Source organism: Mesoplodon bidens (assembly GCF_964165515.1).
Source record: "Mesoplodon bidens genome assembly, chromosome: 5".
Lineage (NCBI taxonomy): Eukaryota > Metazoa > Chordata > Mammalia > Artiodactyla > Ziphiidae > Mesoplodon > Mesoplodon bidens.
The window spans coordinates 106339669-106358644 of NC_138161.1; the positions used below are offsets into that span (position 1 = coordinate 106339669).

The 18976-nt window shown below is 35.8% G+C and overlaps 1 protein-coding gene across 1 annotated transcript; it reads left to right on the forward strand.

Moving 5' to 3' along the window:
• Positions 1-1955: 1955 nt before the first annotated feature.
• OSTN (osteocrin) lies at positions 1956-17391 on the forward strand (the record flags this gene model as incomplete). The annotated part of the gene is made up of 3 exons (XM_081234855.1): positions 1956-2054; positions 4700-4914; positions 17307-17391. 3 exons carry the CDS (start codon positions 1956-1958, stop codon positions 17389-17391), a joined length of 399 nt encoding a protein of 132 aa, XP_081090981.1.
• Positions 17392-18976: the final 1585 nt, after the last annotated feature.

Genomic DNA, 18976 nt, shown 5'->3' on the forward strand with positions numbered 1-18976 from the left:
GTTCCCTTTTCTCCACACCCTCTCCAGCATTTATTGTTTCTAGATTTCTCTTTTTTTTTTTAAATTAGTTTCTGCTTTATAACAAAGTGAATCAGTCATACATATACATCTGTTCCCACATCCCTTCCCTCATGCATCTCCCTCCCTCCCACCCTCCCCATCCCACCCCTCCAGGCGGTCACAAAGCACCGAGCTGATCTCCCTGTGCTCTGCGGCTGCTTCCCACTATCTATCTACCTTACGTTTGGTAGTGTATGTATGTCCATGCCTCTCTCTCGCTTTTTCACAGCTTACCCTTCCCATTCCCCATATCCTCAAGTCCATTCCCAAGTAGGTCTGTGTCTTTATTCCTGTTTTACCCCAGGTTCTTCATGTCATACAGAGTGAAGTAAGTCAGAAAGAGAAAGACAAATACCGTATGCTAACACATATATATGGAATTTAAGAAAAAAAATGCCAAATGATTTTTTTTAAGGCAACAGAAGTTTACTGAAACTTCTCGTCCATGAAGGATGGCCTGGGGGACTTCCCAATATCATGTGCTAAGTGGTGAAGTCAAGCCCGTCTGTTGGTAGCCTGTGAGCTTCTCCCAGCAGAGCAAGGCCTTCTGCTTTAACCAGTGGCAAGACTGGCATCCAGCAGGCCTGATCTCAGTTGTAGATAAGCTTTAATTGGATTTATAGGTTTATTTAAATATAAAAATTCATAAATGATACACCTTTGTGCTTACTACACAGAATTAACAAATGCAATATTTTAACATGTTTGCTTTACTATGTATATATAGAGAGATAAAAACTGAGTCCCTTGTGTTTTCTCCATAATCTCATATACTCTCCACCCTCCCCAGAAGTAATCATAGTCATGAATCAAGTTCCATTGGTTTATATTTTAATTATATATATAGATTTCAAAATATATGAAATTGCTTTACGTATTTCCAATTTAGGTAAATGGTAGCATGACATATGTATTGTTCTAGAACTTCTAATCTCCCCTCAAATCTGCTTTTTTAAATCCTTGCATATAATTACACATAATATTCAGGTCATTTGTTTTGAAGAGTAGATAACACCTATATTTAATTTATTTGCATAAAGTCCATCGTACGAATTTACCTCGTTTGATCAATCCATTTCTTCTTGAGTAGGGTACTTGAATTGATTAGTTTTTTTACTACTATATAAAATGAAGCTATGAACTTTCAGATACATGTCTCCTTATAAACTTTGGCCCAGTTTTACTTAATTGTGAGTCTGTTTTTAAATTTTTATTTATCAGAGTTATTTAAATGTTCCAAATGTTAATCTTTCTTTTTTATATCTGTTGAAAATATATTCCATTTTTAATTTGGTTTTTATTGTAATTTGTTTATGTATTTATCATGTAGAATTTTTCAGTTTTGATATAGTGTAATTCGTTAATTTTTTCCATGAGATCTACCTTTTGAGTCTTGCTCAAGAAATCCTTACATATCACAGGACATAAAGATAGTCTCCTATTGGAACTGTGGTGTTTCTGAAATTTTGAATTGAAGTGCTTTTAGACACAGCACATCCTCTCTTGCTCACCACAAATCCCATCAGGCCTTAGTCTCTCATAACTAGTCAATTTAACACATTTCCCCTTAGGTACATGAGGTTGTACTCTGTGGATTAGAGAGTCAAAGAATAAAGTTACACAAACTAGATTTTTCAGACTTGGGTTAGAGTTAAATTATGATTATTGTTGTACAACCCCAGTCTAGGTTTCCATGGAAATGAAGCCTTGATAGAATTCATTCTGGGAGATTGACAGCTTCTATTAAGTATTATATAAGTTTTGCAGAGGTGCACTCCAACACATAGAAGCTGAATAACTTGGTTTATTACCTGCCTATAATAAACTTTATAGACATTTTTGTTTTCTATTTTGCCAGACTAATCAATGTTAACCCTGATGTGTATGACCCTTAGATGCTGGACTGGAGATTGGCAAGTGCACATTTTATCCTGGCTGTGACGTTGATGGTCTGGAGCTCAGGAAAAGTGCTCTCAGTGGATGTCACAGAAGAGGTAATGGAAACTAGCTTAAGGGACCATACTTCTTTTATGAACATAAGCCATTTTTACTAATGTCAGAAGCAGGTGTTGCTGACAAGTAGGGAGAAGGTTTGATAACACAAAAATCAAGTAAATAAGCATTTCTTTCTATGCCTTGTCTTCACCATGGATTCAGAGAAAAACAGGTATCTAAATGTTAAAAAAAAAGCTGTAAGTAACAACAAAGATTTGTATTCCATAAACCAAAAGCTATAGGAGAAAATTCATTATAATTTCAGCCATATTTATAATTGAATCAATTACATGAAGATGAAGTGCTTTTATGTGAAATTTGAAGTCGTTTACATGTCAAGATTTGAGTAGTTGGGCCAAAATTTTATCACTCTACAGATGTTTTCTTGCTGCCAAGACTAAACTACAAAGGAAAAGAAATGTGAGGACATCGCCACACAGAGAAAAGTTAATTTGGCTCATTTGATCTTAATAGAAACATACATTCTTTGTGCTTCTTAAATAACATAAAGTGAGAATCTGAAATTCGTTTTACTGAAGGACAAGTTTTATACAAGTTTTGTGAATTTTTCCTGATGATTAAGAATATCTTTAAAAAGAAACAAAAATCTAATTTGTATATATGTCAGTTGGAAGAATGAACACGTAGTTTTTGGAAGAAGCTCTGAGAGATAATAAAAGTTCTCCTAAATGTGCCCTTTGAAGGTTTGCCTCCTGATCTTAAGAGTTTCTTTCTCATGATTATAACATCCTTCCCCTCTTTAGTTTCTATGCCGCCAGGCTTATGTAAGGAAGTAACAGAAGTTGAGGTTTTTTAAAAGTTGTGGACTTTGAACTATGAGTTACAAAGAGCTATAGAGATTTTTAATGTTTTTATATGATGAAAGTAGTGTTTGGGGATAATTAACTTCATGGCAGTATTCAGGACAGAATAGAAAAAAGAGAGAGAGAGAGGAGATAAATAAATTATATGGTGATTGAGAGTGTGCACTAAGCAGTGAAGAGGACCTGATATAAATCTCTCCTCATGGGAATCAGAAAGAGCAGGGCAAGAGAGGTTTTCCAGAAAGAACTGACTAGACTTAGAACAGATTTCACTGGTTTAGGAAAGAAGGAGCTCAATGACTTTAGGTCTCAAGAGCTTTGAGGTGGACTGTAAGTATTGCAAAAGAGAATTGTGTGAGTCAATGATGAAAAGGCTTGGAAAGTACTACTGTTTCATTTTATTGGGAAAAAAATGAAGGGAATACAAAGAGAATAAGAGAAGTAACTCAAAAATAAAGACAGGAAGTGAAGAAAAAGAGTCTTTCCCAGACCAAGAGTCTAGCAAGAATGTGACTAAAGGAAGAAAGGGAAGAGACCCCTGTAGTTATTAACCCTTCTTCCCACAGGGGAATAGTCTCAGGCTCTTGGGAAAGAAGTAGCATCCCCTGCACAACAAAATTATTCCAGATTGCTAGCAGGGGCATTTTCTGAAATGCTGTGATTGCGCCTGAGAAAGGAAGACAGACTTCACAAACCGGAAGCTTATACTTTTTTTTTTTTTTTTTTTTTTTTTTTTTTTTTTTTTTTTGCGGTACGCGGGCCTCTCACTGTTGTGGCCTCTCCCGCTGCAGAGCAGAGGCTCCGGACGCGCAGGCCCAGCAGCCATGGCTCACGGGCCCAGCCGCTCCGCGGCATGTGGGATCTTCCTGGACTGGGGCACGAACCCGTGTCCCCTGCATCGGCAGGCAGACTCTCAACCACTGCGCCACCAGGGAAGCCCCCGGAAGCTTATACTTTTATGGTTTGGATGACATGCCAGGTGGCAATATGTGTAAATAAACAAATAAACAAGAAATCTGACATGGGACAAAAAAAGTCCTTGGGATAGCTCTGACTCATCATAGACACTCATTAATATTTGTTAGTAAATCACATGGGTGGAGATGGTAAGCTCCTTCAGGGCACAGACTGGATTTTACTCATTTTGTATCTCTTGGGTCTAACGCAGGACCTGCACAGTGGATGTTTAGTGGCTTGAATCAGTAAGGAATGAATGAGTGGTGAAAAGAAAATAACATGAGGTTTAGATTTTTTTCAGAATTCATTCAATAAATATTCATCAGAAATTTACTGAGTACTAACTATGAGCAAAATACTGGGATAGGCATTGAATAGAGCAGATAAAAGACTAATTAGACCTAGTCTTTGCCCTCAAGTTACTCACAATCTAATAGGCAATACAAATATATTGTACCTAATCTAATACAAGGGAAAATGTAATAATGGCAGTGATGAAAGAAGTATAGATAAAGTGCTTTTGGAGTAATAAGGAAGGATGCAGTTGTTACTGGGAAAGAATCTGAAAGAATAATCAGTTATACTAAATTTTAGAGGCAGGCCTCCTTTAGAGGAGTTTACAATTTTTTTTCTTTGTGTGTATGTGTATGTGTGTGTGTGTGTATTGTTTCCTTTTCATTTCTTTTGGATAAACCTCATCTCTATGTGTTTTTGTCCCCAAAAGTCTTTCTCTCTGGATCATAACTCATGAGAAATCAAGGTTCATGACAGGCAAGTCAGCTAAAAATAGCAAAAAACAAATGCAGATGATTGTATGTATTTTCTTCTTGTTAATGAATGGAATCACCTTTCCTGCCCTATAGGCCTTTGATTCTAGAGTCTTAGATGTTCAGTCACCACCCAAAGTCAAGGAGGAGAAATCAGCCACTGATCTGGCAGCAAAACTCTTACTTCTTGATGAACTTGTGTCTCTGGAGAATGATGTGATTGAAACAAAGAAGAAAAGAAGCTTCTCTGGTTTTGGTTCTCCCCTGGACAGACTCTCAGCTGGTTCTGTAGATCATAAAGGTAAACAGAGGTAAGTGAACTCTTAGAGAAGGAACATTTTAATTTTCTAATTCTTTCACTCTAGGTTCAGAAACAGAGAGGTCCACATTAAAAAAAAAAAATACAATGAAACCTTGTAGGTAAACAGGTTTAAAAGTGTCTTAGCTAATTTCTGAGTTTAATGGCATCATTTTAGAAATAATGTTTAGGGAGCAAAATAACTGCTATAGTATGCACAAATATTTTTGTCAAAATGTTTTCTGAAGAAGATTCTGTTGCATATAAATATAAAGTAGCTCTTATAAGACATAACAGCATTTGGGAAGCAAGGGGAGACATATGTTCTATGAGATAAATGTTCTGGTCAGTTACATTTTCTATTTAATAAAGGTAACCACAATACCATTTTATTTTTACCCTTGTTACACAGCATTCCAAATGATGTGAATAAGTCCCCTCTCCTATACCAAGAAGGCAGTGAAGAGCTCTCAGGACCTGGAGTCAGGACACATGTGTTTAAGTCAAATTTCTAAGCATTTCTAGCCATGTGACTTGGATAAGAATCTTATTCTCTGTGATCCTCAGCTTATTTATCTGGAAAATGGGGATAATTACTTACCTCTATAAAAATCAAATGAGTACTTTGTAAACTGTTAACTATTATAACAGAATTAGAGTAATTAAATCTCTCTTTAATCATTGAGTAAGTGTCAGTACTTTAAAGCAGTCATTCCAAACTTAATTCATTTTCTACCACCTCAGTATCTCTTCCTCATGCTGTACATTTCACAGCAGCAGTGTCACAAGAGATCACCCAATTCCCCAAAGTCTGGAATTTGGGGAATTTACTAGGATCCCTTTTGCTCACCAGGATTCCATTTACTTACTTTAAACATTCCATTATTCACTAAATTCTCTAAATCCTACTTGTTTTATATGTTTAATATCTCCAGAATATCCTTTTACATTAAGGCTTTCCTAATTCTGGCCTAAATCATCTTTTTGACATGTTTTCTTTCTCCAGTCTTTCCCCATCTCCAGTCTTTCCCCATCTCCACTTCTACCACCATCTTCACCCCTTTATTGGTGAATGCATCCTTTACTCTGCTACCAGGGGGATCATCTAACACAAAAATCTTTTCATGAAAAGTTCCCATTGCTTAAAAGATAAAAGCAAACTCCTTAAGGAAATTCTATGAAAATTTTCATAATCTGGCACCTCTTTTCTTCCTGCACTCATTTCCACATCCTTTAGTCCAGTTTCACTTGGTTACTTGGCATTCTAGGACACATCACTTTTGTTCCTGGTCTGTGACTTTGCTTTTGCTCGATGATTCTCATCAATACAGGATGCAATTTGCTAGACTTCTGAAAGATTCTCAAAGTTACACTAGGAAATAAAATCATCACTTTGGGACTATAATTTATCCAACATGTACTTGAAAAAAATACCACACATGTATTTTGAAATTCAAATCGTATTCTAATTAAACAAATACAAGTTAGTTCCACTTATGTTCTAGGCACTGTGTTGGGCTACGGTGGAAAAAAGAAGGAAAATATAGTCTTTGCCCCTCAAAGAGATCACATTCCAATAAGAAACATAGAAATATTTATAACAAATTATAACACAAAGCAAGAAGAGAGGCAATTTTTAAAGAAGGTTATAGAAAGCCAAAGGTTAAGTGGAGAAAATATTGTGCCTTCTAATAAATAGTATTTCTTTGATTCCTGGATCTTGCAGTACAGTCTACAAAATAATTTGAAAGTCAACATGTAAACATTTATGTAAATATTTATATGTGATTTATAATAGCATACATAGCATATACAGCAAATATGTTTTACATAAATCTTATAAATATATATAATCTACATTGAGATTCCATCATAACAATTTCTTTAGGAAGTGTCATAAAGAAATACTATATTAAGAGATATAATCTATCTAACATAGCTTGGCTAGTAAGAAAAGGAAATTAGCAAGCACTTAGTCATTTGAACAGATTTTCACATATAAAGGCTAAAAATAAACTATTATAAGTGTGTATAAAATTAGGGAATATTGTTCTTATGAGTACTTCCTGAGGAAGCTACTGGAAGAAATTCTTCAAACAATCAAAATGACTGGAGAGGTAACATCATAAGAATTGGTGTGAACATAACTTTAGAATTAAAGTGTGATGATGGTTACAAAAAAAAAAAAGAGTGCCATGTGTTATAGTTATGCAGTCTGACAGTATAGATACAGCAAAGTATCAAGCAATTCAGGGACAGTAGGGGGAGCATATGAAATTTAGAATGAGTTTTTTATTGCTTCATGGCTATTAGCTGAGCACAAAAGGATATTACAACAAATAGTTGCTTGCAGACATGGAGAAGAAGGAAAACGTGGAATTTTCTCTTTATAGAATTTGTACAGCTAAAGCAATGAAGAAACAACAGAATTAGTAGATGTAGAAATTCTCCCTTATAGAATTATTCCAGCTAATAAATGAAGAGGAGTGGTAGTATTAGAATGTATCTATTTTGCAAACCCTAATGAAATGATGGCTCTAGGCAATGATTGTCAGTTTCTGCTAGCATCACAAAAGAAAAAACAGTGAGTCATTATATGCTCCCTGATGGAAGAACTCAACACTACCTATATAACAGAATTGAAAAAAAATTTTTTCTTGCCTCTAGTTCTACCTCTCAATTTCCAGGAAATATAGAAGACAAAGAAATGACTTCAGAAACATTATAGGGAAGCAAACAGCAATTCAGACTGTAGAAAACAGCAGAATAAATAACCTAGTTTCTTCAATAAATAAGTTACAAAGATTTGAAGAAAAACAAGAGATGGAGGAGGGAAGGGATCCAAAAGATCAAAGTAGATTTAAGGGACTTATTAACTAGTCACAATTTTGGGGGGGGGTTCTAATTCAAGCAATTGTCTGTTTAAAAATTAACATGTGTAAGAGACAATTGTGAATGTGCACTGTGGCTACTTAATGATTTTAAGTAATTATTGTCTCTTTTTTTTTTCTTTCTTTTTGGCTGTGTTGGGTGTTTGCTGCTGCGTGTGGCTTTGTCTAGTTGCAGCGAGTGGGGGCTACTCTTCGTTGCGGTGCTCGGGCTTCCCATTGCAGTGGCTTCTCTTGTTGCAGAGCTCAGGCTCTAGGAGTATGGACTTCAGTGGTTGCAGCATGTGGGCTCAGTAGTTGTGGCTCGTGGGCTCAGTAGCTGTAGCTTGCAGGCTCTAGAGCATAGGCTCAGTAGTTGTGGTGCATGGGCTTAGTTGCTCCGCAGCATTTGGGGTCTTCCCCCACCAGGGCTCGAACCCGTGTCCCCTGCAATGGCAGGCAGATTCTTAACCACTGCACCACCAGGGGAGCCCTACTGTCTCTTTTAAATATGAAAATGGTACTGTGGTTGCATTAGAAATTAGATTTATTGTTATTTAAATATTTAGTTGTAAGTATTTGTCTGGGATTTGCTTCAAAATAATACAGGAGTGGGAAAGGAATAAATGAAACAAGACCTACCATAATCAGTAATTGTTGACTTAGAATGATGCATACATGGGAGTCTATTATACTATTCTATTTTCGCCTGTGTTTGAAATGTTTCATAACAAATTAAAGAAATGAAATGAAACAATAAGATAAACAAGAGATTAGACCTGGCAGAAGAGTAAATACATTCACCATATGATAACGCTAAGAAAATGACTCAGAATATATCACAAAGGTATGGAGAACAGAATGAGAAATTATAACATACAATTTAATCTAATTAGAGTTTAATTGTGATAAGTAGAAGAGAATCACTATTTAAAGAAATTGTGGGTATTTTTTCAATAATTTTCCAAAAATGGTGAAAAAAGATGATTTGCCAAATTCCGTAATAACAGCACATTTTGACCCAAATAACTAGTACTATTTTTGAAAGGTTAATTGGATTAAGAAAAATTATTCTGTTAAAAGGAAGTCAGGTAAGAGATGGCTTAAAGGCCTGAACATCCAGGGCATGTTCTTGGGATGACTAAATAGCATGGTGTAGGTTCAGTATCAACATACAACCTAAGAAGCAGGGTTAAAAATAAAATTGGGAAGGAGAGTTAGGACCAAACAGGGATACTGTTTTCAGCAATCATTCATATTGTTGCCCTCTGGACTGTGTAGTACAAAACCTATATAATCTTAGTCAGTGTCTCTGGAACCAGATTGTGATGGTCCCATTGAGTGTTGTATAAAGAAAGGATATTAGTAATTAATGATCTTCAGAGGTCAAAACTGGTCAATTTTCTTCTGCCTTTTTCTCTACCTTTCCCTTTACCTCCAACTACTTCCAGAAGGCTGGAAGTGTTAAGGACAGCTAGTGCATTTGCACAGAAGTTTACGCATGACCTTGAAAAACTGAGAATTTCCCCTAATCAAGACACTATATTTTGTTTCATGACTACAGTTAGAATGCAGAGACTCTGCTCCTTTGTACTCTATGGCTTAACAACAAAGGTGACCTCCTATATCAGGATTGTTTTATTTAGCATTTATTTAGAATGACATATACAAATTAATAGTTTTCTTTTTTACATATAATTTATTTATGTCTTTTATGCTTTTATTTTTGATAGTGGATGTTTTACCCCTTTGAATTAGATTCCAAGGACACTTCCTGTGAGCTTTTCCTTCAGGATTCATTTTTTATTCAGGAATTCCTGTTCTTGGTCTTAAAGCAAACATTAAATTTGTCTATTAGAGATTTGGAAAACAATGGGAGATAAGTAATAGATATTGCATAATACATTTCTATACACATTCTTGAGTTTTAATTGAAAAATAATTTAGATTTCTTTCAAATTATAATGCTAACTCAAAACACATTAAATGTTAAATTTTTCTATCATCTGTTGCAAAGATATTTGAGAATCATTTAAATGTATATGATAAAGTCACAGGACTAAAATGAATGTTTTCCTACATTTAGTAGCAAGAATATATAGTTTAGAGTTTTGCAACTATTTTATTAAAAGATTTCTAAAAATTATAGTAATTTTGCTTGGGAGAGCTGTACATAATGTTATTTGCTGTTCTTTGATTACATTATATGAGATAAGACCTTTGGTCCTTTAGTCCAGATAGCTTTACTACTTCTTTACTTGCTTTTGAATTATTCACAAGGCCAGGATTATCTTGTTACCTTACTATGCATGAACGTATACAAAACAATTTCTTTGTTGCTTACAAACACTTGTGATGTTCATGTATATGCCATCAATTTTTCTCCTTCTCAGGGCATGCATTTTCTATTTTCTCATACTCACCGAGAGAAGGTTATAGGTCTGAGGTCCGTTTTCCATACTGTAGCCCAAAGATTTCACCCATCACTAAATCTAGGAATTCATAAGCTCTTTCTGTGTCGTGGGCCACTGTGGACCCCTTCTCAGAATATTGTTTTTAAATGGACAAACGTCATGAGTTCAAAGGTTACTAATATATAGAAACAGAATTATCATAATACTTAAAATGAATTTGTAATATGACAACATATATGCTTCTTTATTAATGCATAAAATAAGATCTAAAAGACATGTCTAAATACCAATAAATTAAAGTAGTGCTGAACATAAAAACAATTTCAAAGTATCTGTAATGACAAAAATGTGATCCGAATATATCTGTGATTTCTAATGTGACAAGGGTTTACTTACTACTAACACCATGGTGATTTTTTTTCTACATTCATAACTGAAACAAATGCTATATTTCAATTAGAGGATAATGAGACTAAAGGTGTAACATTTCCCATCCATGTTTATGGATCCTTGAATTACATGACCCCAGATTTTAAAACTCTGTCTCATGCATATGAAATGCATTATTTTATTTTCAATTACTATAAAATATTCAGAAAAGAAAAATTTAAAACTCCGCTTTTGAAAAGGTCCATAAGAGATGGAAATGTGAAGAATGAATGAACAGCTAGTGAGAAAGAAAAAAGAAAACAAACAAACATAAAAAATACCAGGGCAAAGTCCATGTCAGATCATCATAAAATGAAGCAAAGAGCCATCTGTTCCTATTTTATATCATATTTAACTTTTTTTTTCACCTGAATATGACACTAGCTTCATTTTCAATTGGATGTGCAAGCTATTTTAATTCTCAGGGCAGGGTTATCTCAACTATGCTTTGAAGTTCAAAATATTTCTTCATTCGGTTCACTTGTTTAAAGCCTGAAGTTAATGGTCATTCAGCTTATGAAAAAAAAAAAAAAAAAAAAAGAAGCAGCTATGACCATATCCCTAGCAAAATTATATCTACTATTTGAATGACACTTTAATATTAGAAGGTATTGGAATTTTTCTAAAAGGTGGTTTCTCTCACTTCTTCACACAACACTGAAAATGCCTTGTAAAATATTAACAAAAATAATAATACTTTATATCTGAATTTAATTAGGATAATCATTTTCACAACTGTTATTGTTTTAATTCTCCCATTAATATTTTGAGGTCAGCAAAGCAAGTAATATCATTGTGTCAGTCGGGGTTCCTGCAAGAAACAGGAAACATTTGAGATAGGAAAATTTGAGAAGGATTTAGACACAGGAAAACTATTTACAAAAGGCTGGGTAGAAGCAAATCATAATGGATGGCACAACAGCTCAGGACCCTGGTCTGAAGATTCAGATGCCTTGGGAGAAGCCGTGACCTTCAGTTAGGAGGAAGTGATCTTGCAAGGAGGCAGCAAGGAGAAAATTATACTGACTTCACTTCCTCTCTCCTTCCACTCTCCCCTGCCAAGGCTGCCCATTAGGTCTGTCTCAAACCAAAGCCAGGGAGCACAGGCACTATTCTGGGATCCAGTGAGGTTAGTTTCCTGGACTGAAAGTAGGGTGAGAAAAGTCAGAGAGTGTATCTGGAGAACAGATGGAAGACACCCAGCACAGTTATATACATTCTATAGACGCAGGTCAATAAACACTTTGCTCTCTAACATTGTTATTATAACCACTTAATTGAAAGAGAAGACTCCATAGAACATAATTAGAAAAGCAACTTTATCCCTCACTCACATGCATTCAAACACATTCAGTAGGAGTTGTTTCCTATCTCTTGGGTAAAAACACAGGCAGGTACTATGACTCTACAGGTCACACTGAAATAAAAATTCATCTCATCACTTTTATTAGAAAAACAATCATATTTCAGTAATTAAAATAATAAAAATAATATGTTTTAGCCCAAACTATGAATATTATTAAAGTTTCTCCTTTTCAAGCTGGAACGCTGCACTGGGAAGAGGTTTGTGGTCAGTTTGTCCTCACCCCTTCCTCTACCACACTGGGCTGCCTTATGTCCCCTCTAGTACTGGGGATGTGGGTGCAGAAAAGTAAAGAAAAGTCTTACTTGACTGATGCTATCATGACTTGACTTTTGTGCTCTCTGGCCTCAGTAAATGCTCAAAGATGACTCCTCACCATGGGCCGTTTTGTGGGGTCACTGCATAACCCCCCATAGGGAACATTGACATAAATACCTTGCCTCCGGCTATGCTTCTCTTTCAGCAGGTCAGTTTTACTCCTCACCTTTATCCTACCCGCTCAGTTTCTTCATTTGACACCACCAGCAGCATCCTGGTGCCTCACCCGTAACCCCTGGACAAAAGCCCTTCAGGGAAGTTCCCTTTTATAATTAGCCTAGGCCAACTCTACCCACATGCTCGCTCTACATCTGTTCTACAGAAAACCCACATCCTTGACTCTGGTCACTCAAAGTAAAGCTGTTGCTTATATAACCATTTCTTCACTCTGGCATCGAGCCAATTGTTACAGAATCCTGCCCTTTAGATTTCATAGTCTGTTCTGTGAGGTCTACCTTGCTTCAATGGGTATATGTCAAGCTTTTCTTGAAGCCCTTTCTCTATATGAAAGAAGAGGGAAATGTCACTGTTCTCCAAAAACTTGCTCCAGAGAAATTCTTTCTTTACCTATTCAATATCAATATTTTTATTGGATGAAGGTTGAGAAAATTAGTTTGTAACAACCTCCTTTACAAATAGTGGATAACTCTAGCACCTTACTTTAGAATGCAAGAGAAAATACCACTGTTTTTTTTCCCCCCTTCAACTTTTCTAGACCACAGCCAAAACTGAGATAGAAAGAATCCCATTTTAACATTCTGATACACTGGGATTTTTTTTAAATTCCTAACACCCTAAGAAGATATTAGCCCCATTTTATTAGTATATTTTCACAGATATAAAATGATTTCCTTGGCATAAGGTAGCTAGAATATCAAGTTGTTGAACTCCAAGTCCAATGACTTTCCACTGAAATAAGCTGCTTATGATAAAGAAATTAAAGTTATATGTGAATAAGACACTTGTCCAAGGCCAGGAAAAGTGAGATTCACTTAGAATGCATGCATTAAATAAATCATTTTGAAAAACCGTACCAACAGTATATGTTTTTCTATCCAAAGCCAGACATAAGGTTCAGACTAAAGTTGAGAATAGCAATTCCAACTTCAATTTGTCAGACATGATTGCGCTTCTTGATGACCATGCCAAAGATTAAATGTGAAAATCCTAACATTTCACCTTTCTACTTCATTGTGAAGCAATGTTGCAGGCTGAGGCCAACCTAGGTACCTCATGATTTTTGCTAATTTTTTCCAGCACTTAATTGTTAATACCCAAAGGAGGTAGTTCAAAATGGGCTCCATTTCATAGTGAAGAACACAGAGAAAGAATTCAGAATGTGGTGCCCTATTTCCATGTTTCCTTCCTCATATTTAAAAGCTTGTCTGTACTATAGGAAATGCCCTTGAGCATTGATCTTGGGTCATATTTCCCAATAATTGTTCTTTACTGCTTGCCTCTTATACCCAGCTCAACTCCATGGTAAAGTTCCTTCACCTTTTCTCTCTACACTAACTCATATATGAAGGTTTAAAACTTTCTCCTAAAAGGGATAATACTTGATTCCATATATGGGCTTTGAAATGTACATTAACTACTCCCCCAAAAAGAAAATTCTAGAAGACACTTTTGTGTAAATTCATTTGCTGGATAGAAGTTTTGAGTGTCATCAGACCCTCAAAGAGGCTCATGAGCCAAGCAAATGAAAATACTTTCTGCCTAATCCTACAGCTCTACGGTAGTTTCCAAATCAAGCATGCCTGGGTTACTTTACATTGAACCCTTTAAATCTCATTTTTTGATTCCAGTGCTCCTGGTTTGTTTCTGAATGCTTGTTCATATGGCCCTTTCCTTGGATAGTACTTCAGAAGCTGACATTATGTCTAGTCAGCACCACCATCATAAGTTTAATAGAATCTATTTAACATTGAATTACCACTTTTGAGACAGAACTCCAAAAGTCATAAGTCAACTGTGTGCTAATGAAATAGCAGTTTCTTTCATTATTCTAAACATATCCCATTTATTTAGTCATATTTCTCAGCCTCATGTTTCCACATAGAGAAACTCCAGTTAAGTAAAGACTGGCCCCAAGCCCCACCACTTTATTCACTACTTCTCAAAGGAGAAGTAATCATGTACTTGATAGGTCAGTTTGAGAGGAGTAGTTGAGCATGCTCAGCTCATCCCTTTTCTTTCTGTTTTTATTTGATAATTATGACTAATTGTATAAATCCGTCTAATCCTCAGAGGAGATGTAAGAAAGTCATTTACATGCAAATTAAAGTCTTATTCTACATTCAGCTTGATCAAAATGACATTTTGAATTCTCCACATTGATCATTCATATCTTATTTCTGTATTGTTTCTGAAGGTGGACTCAGGAAAAAAGACATTATGTACTGGCCCCTAAAACTACATCATCACTCAGACTTAATGTGGTCCTTCATCAGAACATTCTGGAATTTGAATTTGAAAACCTAATTGTCTCTTTTAAATTTAAACATGACTGTAGACTTTAATGATTTCTCTTTTCATTCTTTACAGGAACTTGCTGAGTCCCCTTCATTATACTCTGTCTCATACATTAGTTTTTCCAAGCTCATATATTTATATCTAACTTCCTATAGTCATTTATTAATTCTGTAATTTTAAATTGTGGTAACCAATATTGCAGGACTCAGGGGTCACCATTTGTTTTATTGTTTTCATATGCCCCATAATTTCTTCCTGGAACCTCCAAACTTGGCTGTGATCTCTTCTCTTGTGGAATCCCAAAGCACTTTGAATCTTACCGTATTACATCTCTATTGCTATGCAAACAAGTTACCCAAAACGTAGCAGCTTAAGGCAATAATAAACATTTATGTTCTCACTCAGTTTCTGTGCATCAAAAATCTAGGAAAAGTTTGTCTAAGTGATTCTGGTTCAGGGTCTCTCCCAAGGTTACAGTGAAGAAGCTGGCCAGGGCTGCAGTCATATGAAGGCTACATGGGGCCTGGGGATATCCATTTCCAAAATGGCCCACTCGTAAGGCTGATGACAGGAAGTCTCAGTCCCTCACTAGCTGTTGGCAGAAGGCCTTAGTTCATTGCCATGTAAACCTCTCTATAGGGCTGTGAGATGAACTTAGGAAATGGCAACTGACTTCCCCTAGAGTGGGTGATCCAACAAAGCAAGGCAGAAATATTTTTCATTACTTAGCTTTAGAAGTCATTTCCACAATATGCTATTGGTTACAGAGGTCAGCCCTTTTCAATGTGGAAGGAGACTGATATGAGGAACATTGATAAGACCTGGTAGTTAAGGCGAAAACTTGGCGTCAAGAAAAATGAGAGAACTTTGTCCTCTACTATTCGTGTAATATTAAATCCTTGTCATGTAACTGGCTTGTTGGTGGGTTCGAAAAGTTGCTAGGCGTTTGCAGATGCCTGCTCCCTTGGTTTGGTTAAAAACTCAAGGCTTGTGAACAGTAAAAATATTTTTAGAAAAAGTTACCTAGATAAATAAGCATCACTCCCATCTGCTGTAGCCCGTGTGACACTATTTAAGCAGGCAGTTACATGCTGAAGAGCAGGAAATAGGTTTTAACCTGGAGGTCTCGGTGCTTAGTGCAGCTTCTCAGATAAAATACTAAGTGAATACAGGAGAAAATGAGAAACCTGCAGCGTTATGGTAGCAGAGAAATTTGAGCTCCTACTGTGACCCAGGTCCTGAGCCACACTCTGCAAGGTTTCATTTGATCCTCATCCAGCATAAGAGGTTGTGGGATCTTAGTTCCCAGACCAGGGATCGAACCCGGGCCCTTGGCAGTGGGAGCACAGAGTCCTAACCACGGACTGCCAGGGAATTCCTTCAAAGGACAGTACAATCTTAAGCAAAGGTAATGTCGTTTCTCTAGTGCTTCAATCAGCCTGGGAAGAGTCTGCTCATCACTGATATCCAAAATTTCGCAGGATGGCAAAGGTGGAAAACTCTGCAAAACCACTTCTGAAACCAGCGGTTCTGTACTGAGCTATTAAAAATAATAAAAAGTTACACAGGAGAGAAAGAGTTATTCAAACAAGTTTAATACTGTGATAAGAGTCCCAGTCCAGTTAACATTGTACCTTGTTGGGTTGTCATAATACTTCCTTAAAAACGTGTTATAAAGAAGGAAAAATGAAAAAAAAGTTATAGTATATAATAAAAGAAATGTCATATAAAAAAATCCTTGTCAATCAGACAGTACTTAACTATAGGTTTTTGAAAGACTGAAAGACTGAAAATGTCTTTTAATTCCAAGGCCAGTGTATATTATGCATTCACAGCTCTTGGACCTCTTCTGTTAGGATTTTGACTTGATAGCACCAAGTGATGGCAATAACAAATCAAATTAAAATGTTTCTTTTTAAAGAGATAATTTATAGAACATACAAACTGTAAAGGCCTCCTGTAGGATTTTTTTAACTTTATTTTAATAATGAAGTATTTTTTTTCCAAGCAATATTTGAGTACATATAACAAACATAGACCATCACATACAAAGCTTCTCTAGGTAAAATCTGAGTGAAGACCTGAGAGACACACTTACCCCACATTCAGTCTTGGCATCAGCATCCTTTTCTCTCTTTCCTTCCCCAGGAGAAACATTCTAAGGGCGAACTTGTGGAAAACCGCTGACCTAGTGCAATCTTCCTCAATTAACAGAGGAATACACTCAAATCTGAAGAGGAGAAAGGGACTTACCCAAACTAAACATTCAGCAGATTGTTATGCTGATAAGACCTGGCTTTTCATCTGGACTATTTGATTTTGGATAAGTTATTTAATTTCTCTAAGCCTAACCTACCTCAACAGATGTTGAATAGATAAGAGATGGTGTCTAATGCATAGTGGGTGCTGATGAACGAGAACTATCACAGTTATTCCAACTCCAGAAGAAAGCCCCCAGATCTGCATGAAATAAAAGAGCAAAACTAATGATTGATAACTTGGACTTTAGCTTAAAAATGTTCTTTTTCGCTTGTTTCAGGAAAGTAGTAGATCATCCAAAAAGGCGATTTGGTATCCCCATGGATCGGATTGGTAGAAACCGGCTTTCAAATTCCAGAGGCTAATTGATTCCAATCGTGAGTATAATTTGAAGAAATATAATACCTGCAGACTTTGATTAACATTTCACAATGGGCTAACTGATCCATCTTGGTTTGTAAATCCCTCTTTTGATTCCTTAGCTTATAAATATGCTTTTTCAAACATTTCTGTACTTTATTAGTATGTAGATGCTAAATAATTTAAATGACATTAAAAAAGATCATTCCTAGACCTACTTCACCCTAAAATAAAAGATTTAGTTATTCTTACAGACTTCTATGTAATTATTGAATATTAATATGCAAAGATTAAAATTCTAATAAACAATAAATCACTCCCATAAATATAAATAAATGTGTAGCAATCCCTCTACTATGAAGAAGACACATTCTAGTGACACTCACAATTTTGTGGCTAATAACTACATTACCAGAATTATCATCATGAACACAGGAGAGAGAATGGTGTCCCAGAAAGCGTATTAGCCAAGGAATCAGGACATATAATCCAAATCCTGGTTCTGTCATTCATTATCTCATTTCTATTAAGACATCTTATTTCTCTACAGCTTGTATGTTTAGATAATAACATAAGGGTATCGTAGAAATTAAATTAGATTCTTGTACTAGTCCCAGAATGTATTGGACACACAATACCTGCAAGTGATAACAGCTTATATTACAGTTCTGAAAGTTAACTCCATGCTGAGTCCTACACTAGTGCTATACATGCATTGTTTAATTTACTCATCATGTTCCATAAAGTAAGTACTGTTACTATCCCAACATCTTGAGAAGCAGTACAGTATAAGGGGTAAAAGTGCCAGGTAGAGAGGTCAGACTTTTTGGGTCAAATCCCAGATCATCTATCTGTTAGCTGTGGCAACTTGCTTAAAGTCTAAAAACCTCTTTCATAAAATGAGGATAAAAATAATTTCTATCACAATGCATTGTCCTGAAGATAAATGAATTGATATACATTAAGCACTTAGAATTGTGCCTGACATGTGTTAAGCACTCAATAATTATTATATTATACAAATAAGTGGAAAGCTTAGATATATTAATTAATCCACAATGTCACATAGCTAGTAATTGATATAAGTATAATTCAATCCCAGAAAGCTTAAATTGTAAGCTTATATTTTAAACAATATATTTAATCACACATATTATATGTTTTAAACACTGAATATTTGTTGCATATAAAATCTAGGCAATGTATTTTCTCCCAATAGGGCTTACAGAGGGTGCATTCTTCCTCGCAAATAGATAAGACAACCCATAACTGCTTTGACAATTTCAGGCTACAGAGAGAGAACTCTGCTTTCTGTTTTTCTCAAGATAATCCTCAGACCAGTGATGCCCCAAAAGCATCACGTTAGCCTTGATCCTCTTTTAATTTGTCATGTCATTTTTTTCTCCTCATCAAATACTCTCAACCACAATGAAAAATCAGTATCTTACCTCGACTTTCTCATTCTCAGAATGATTTATTTAAAATAAATATTTTTCTCTGTGGAGTCGTTGATCAATGCAGTTAAGAAGTTACTGAGGGCTTCCCTGGTGGCACAGTGGTTGGGAGTCCGCCTGCCAATGCAGGGGACAC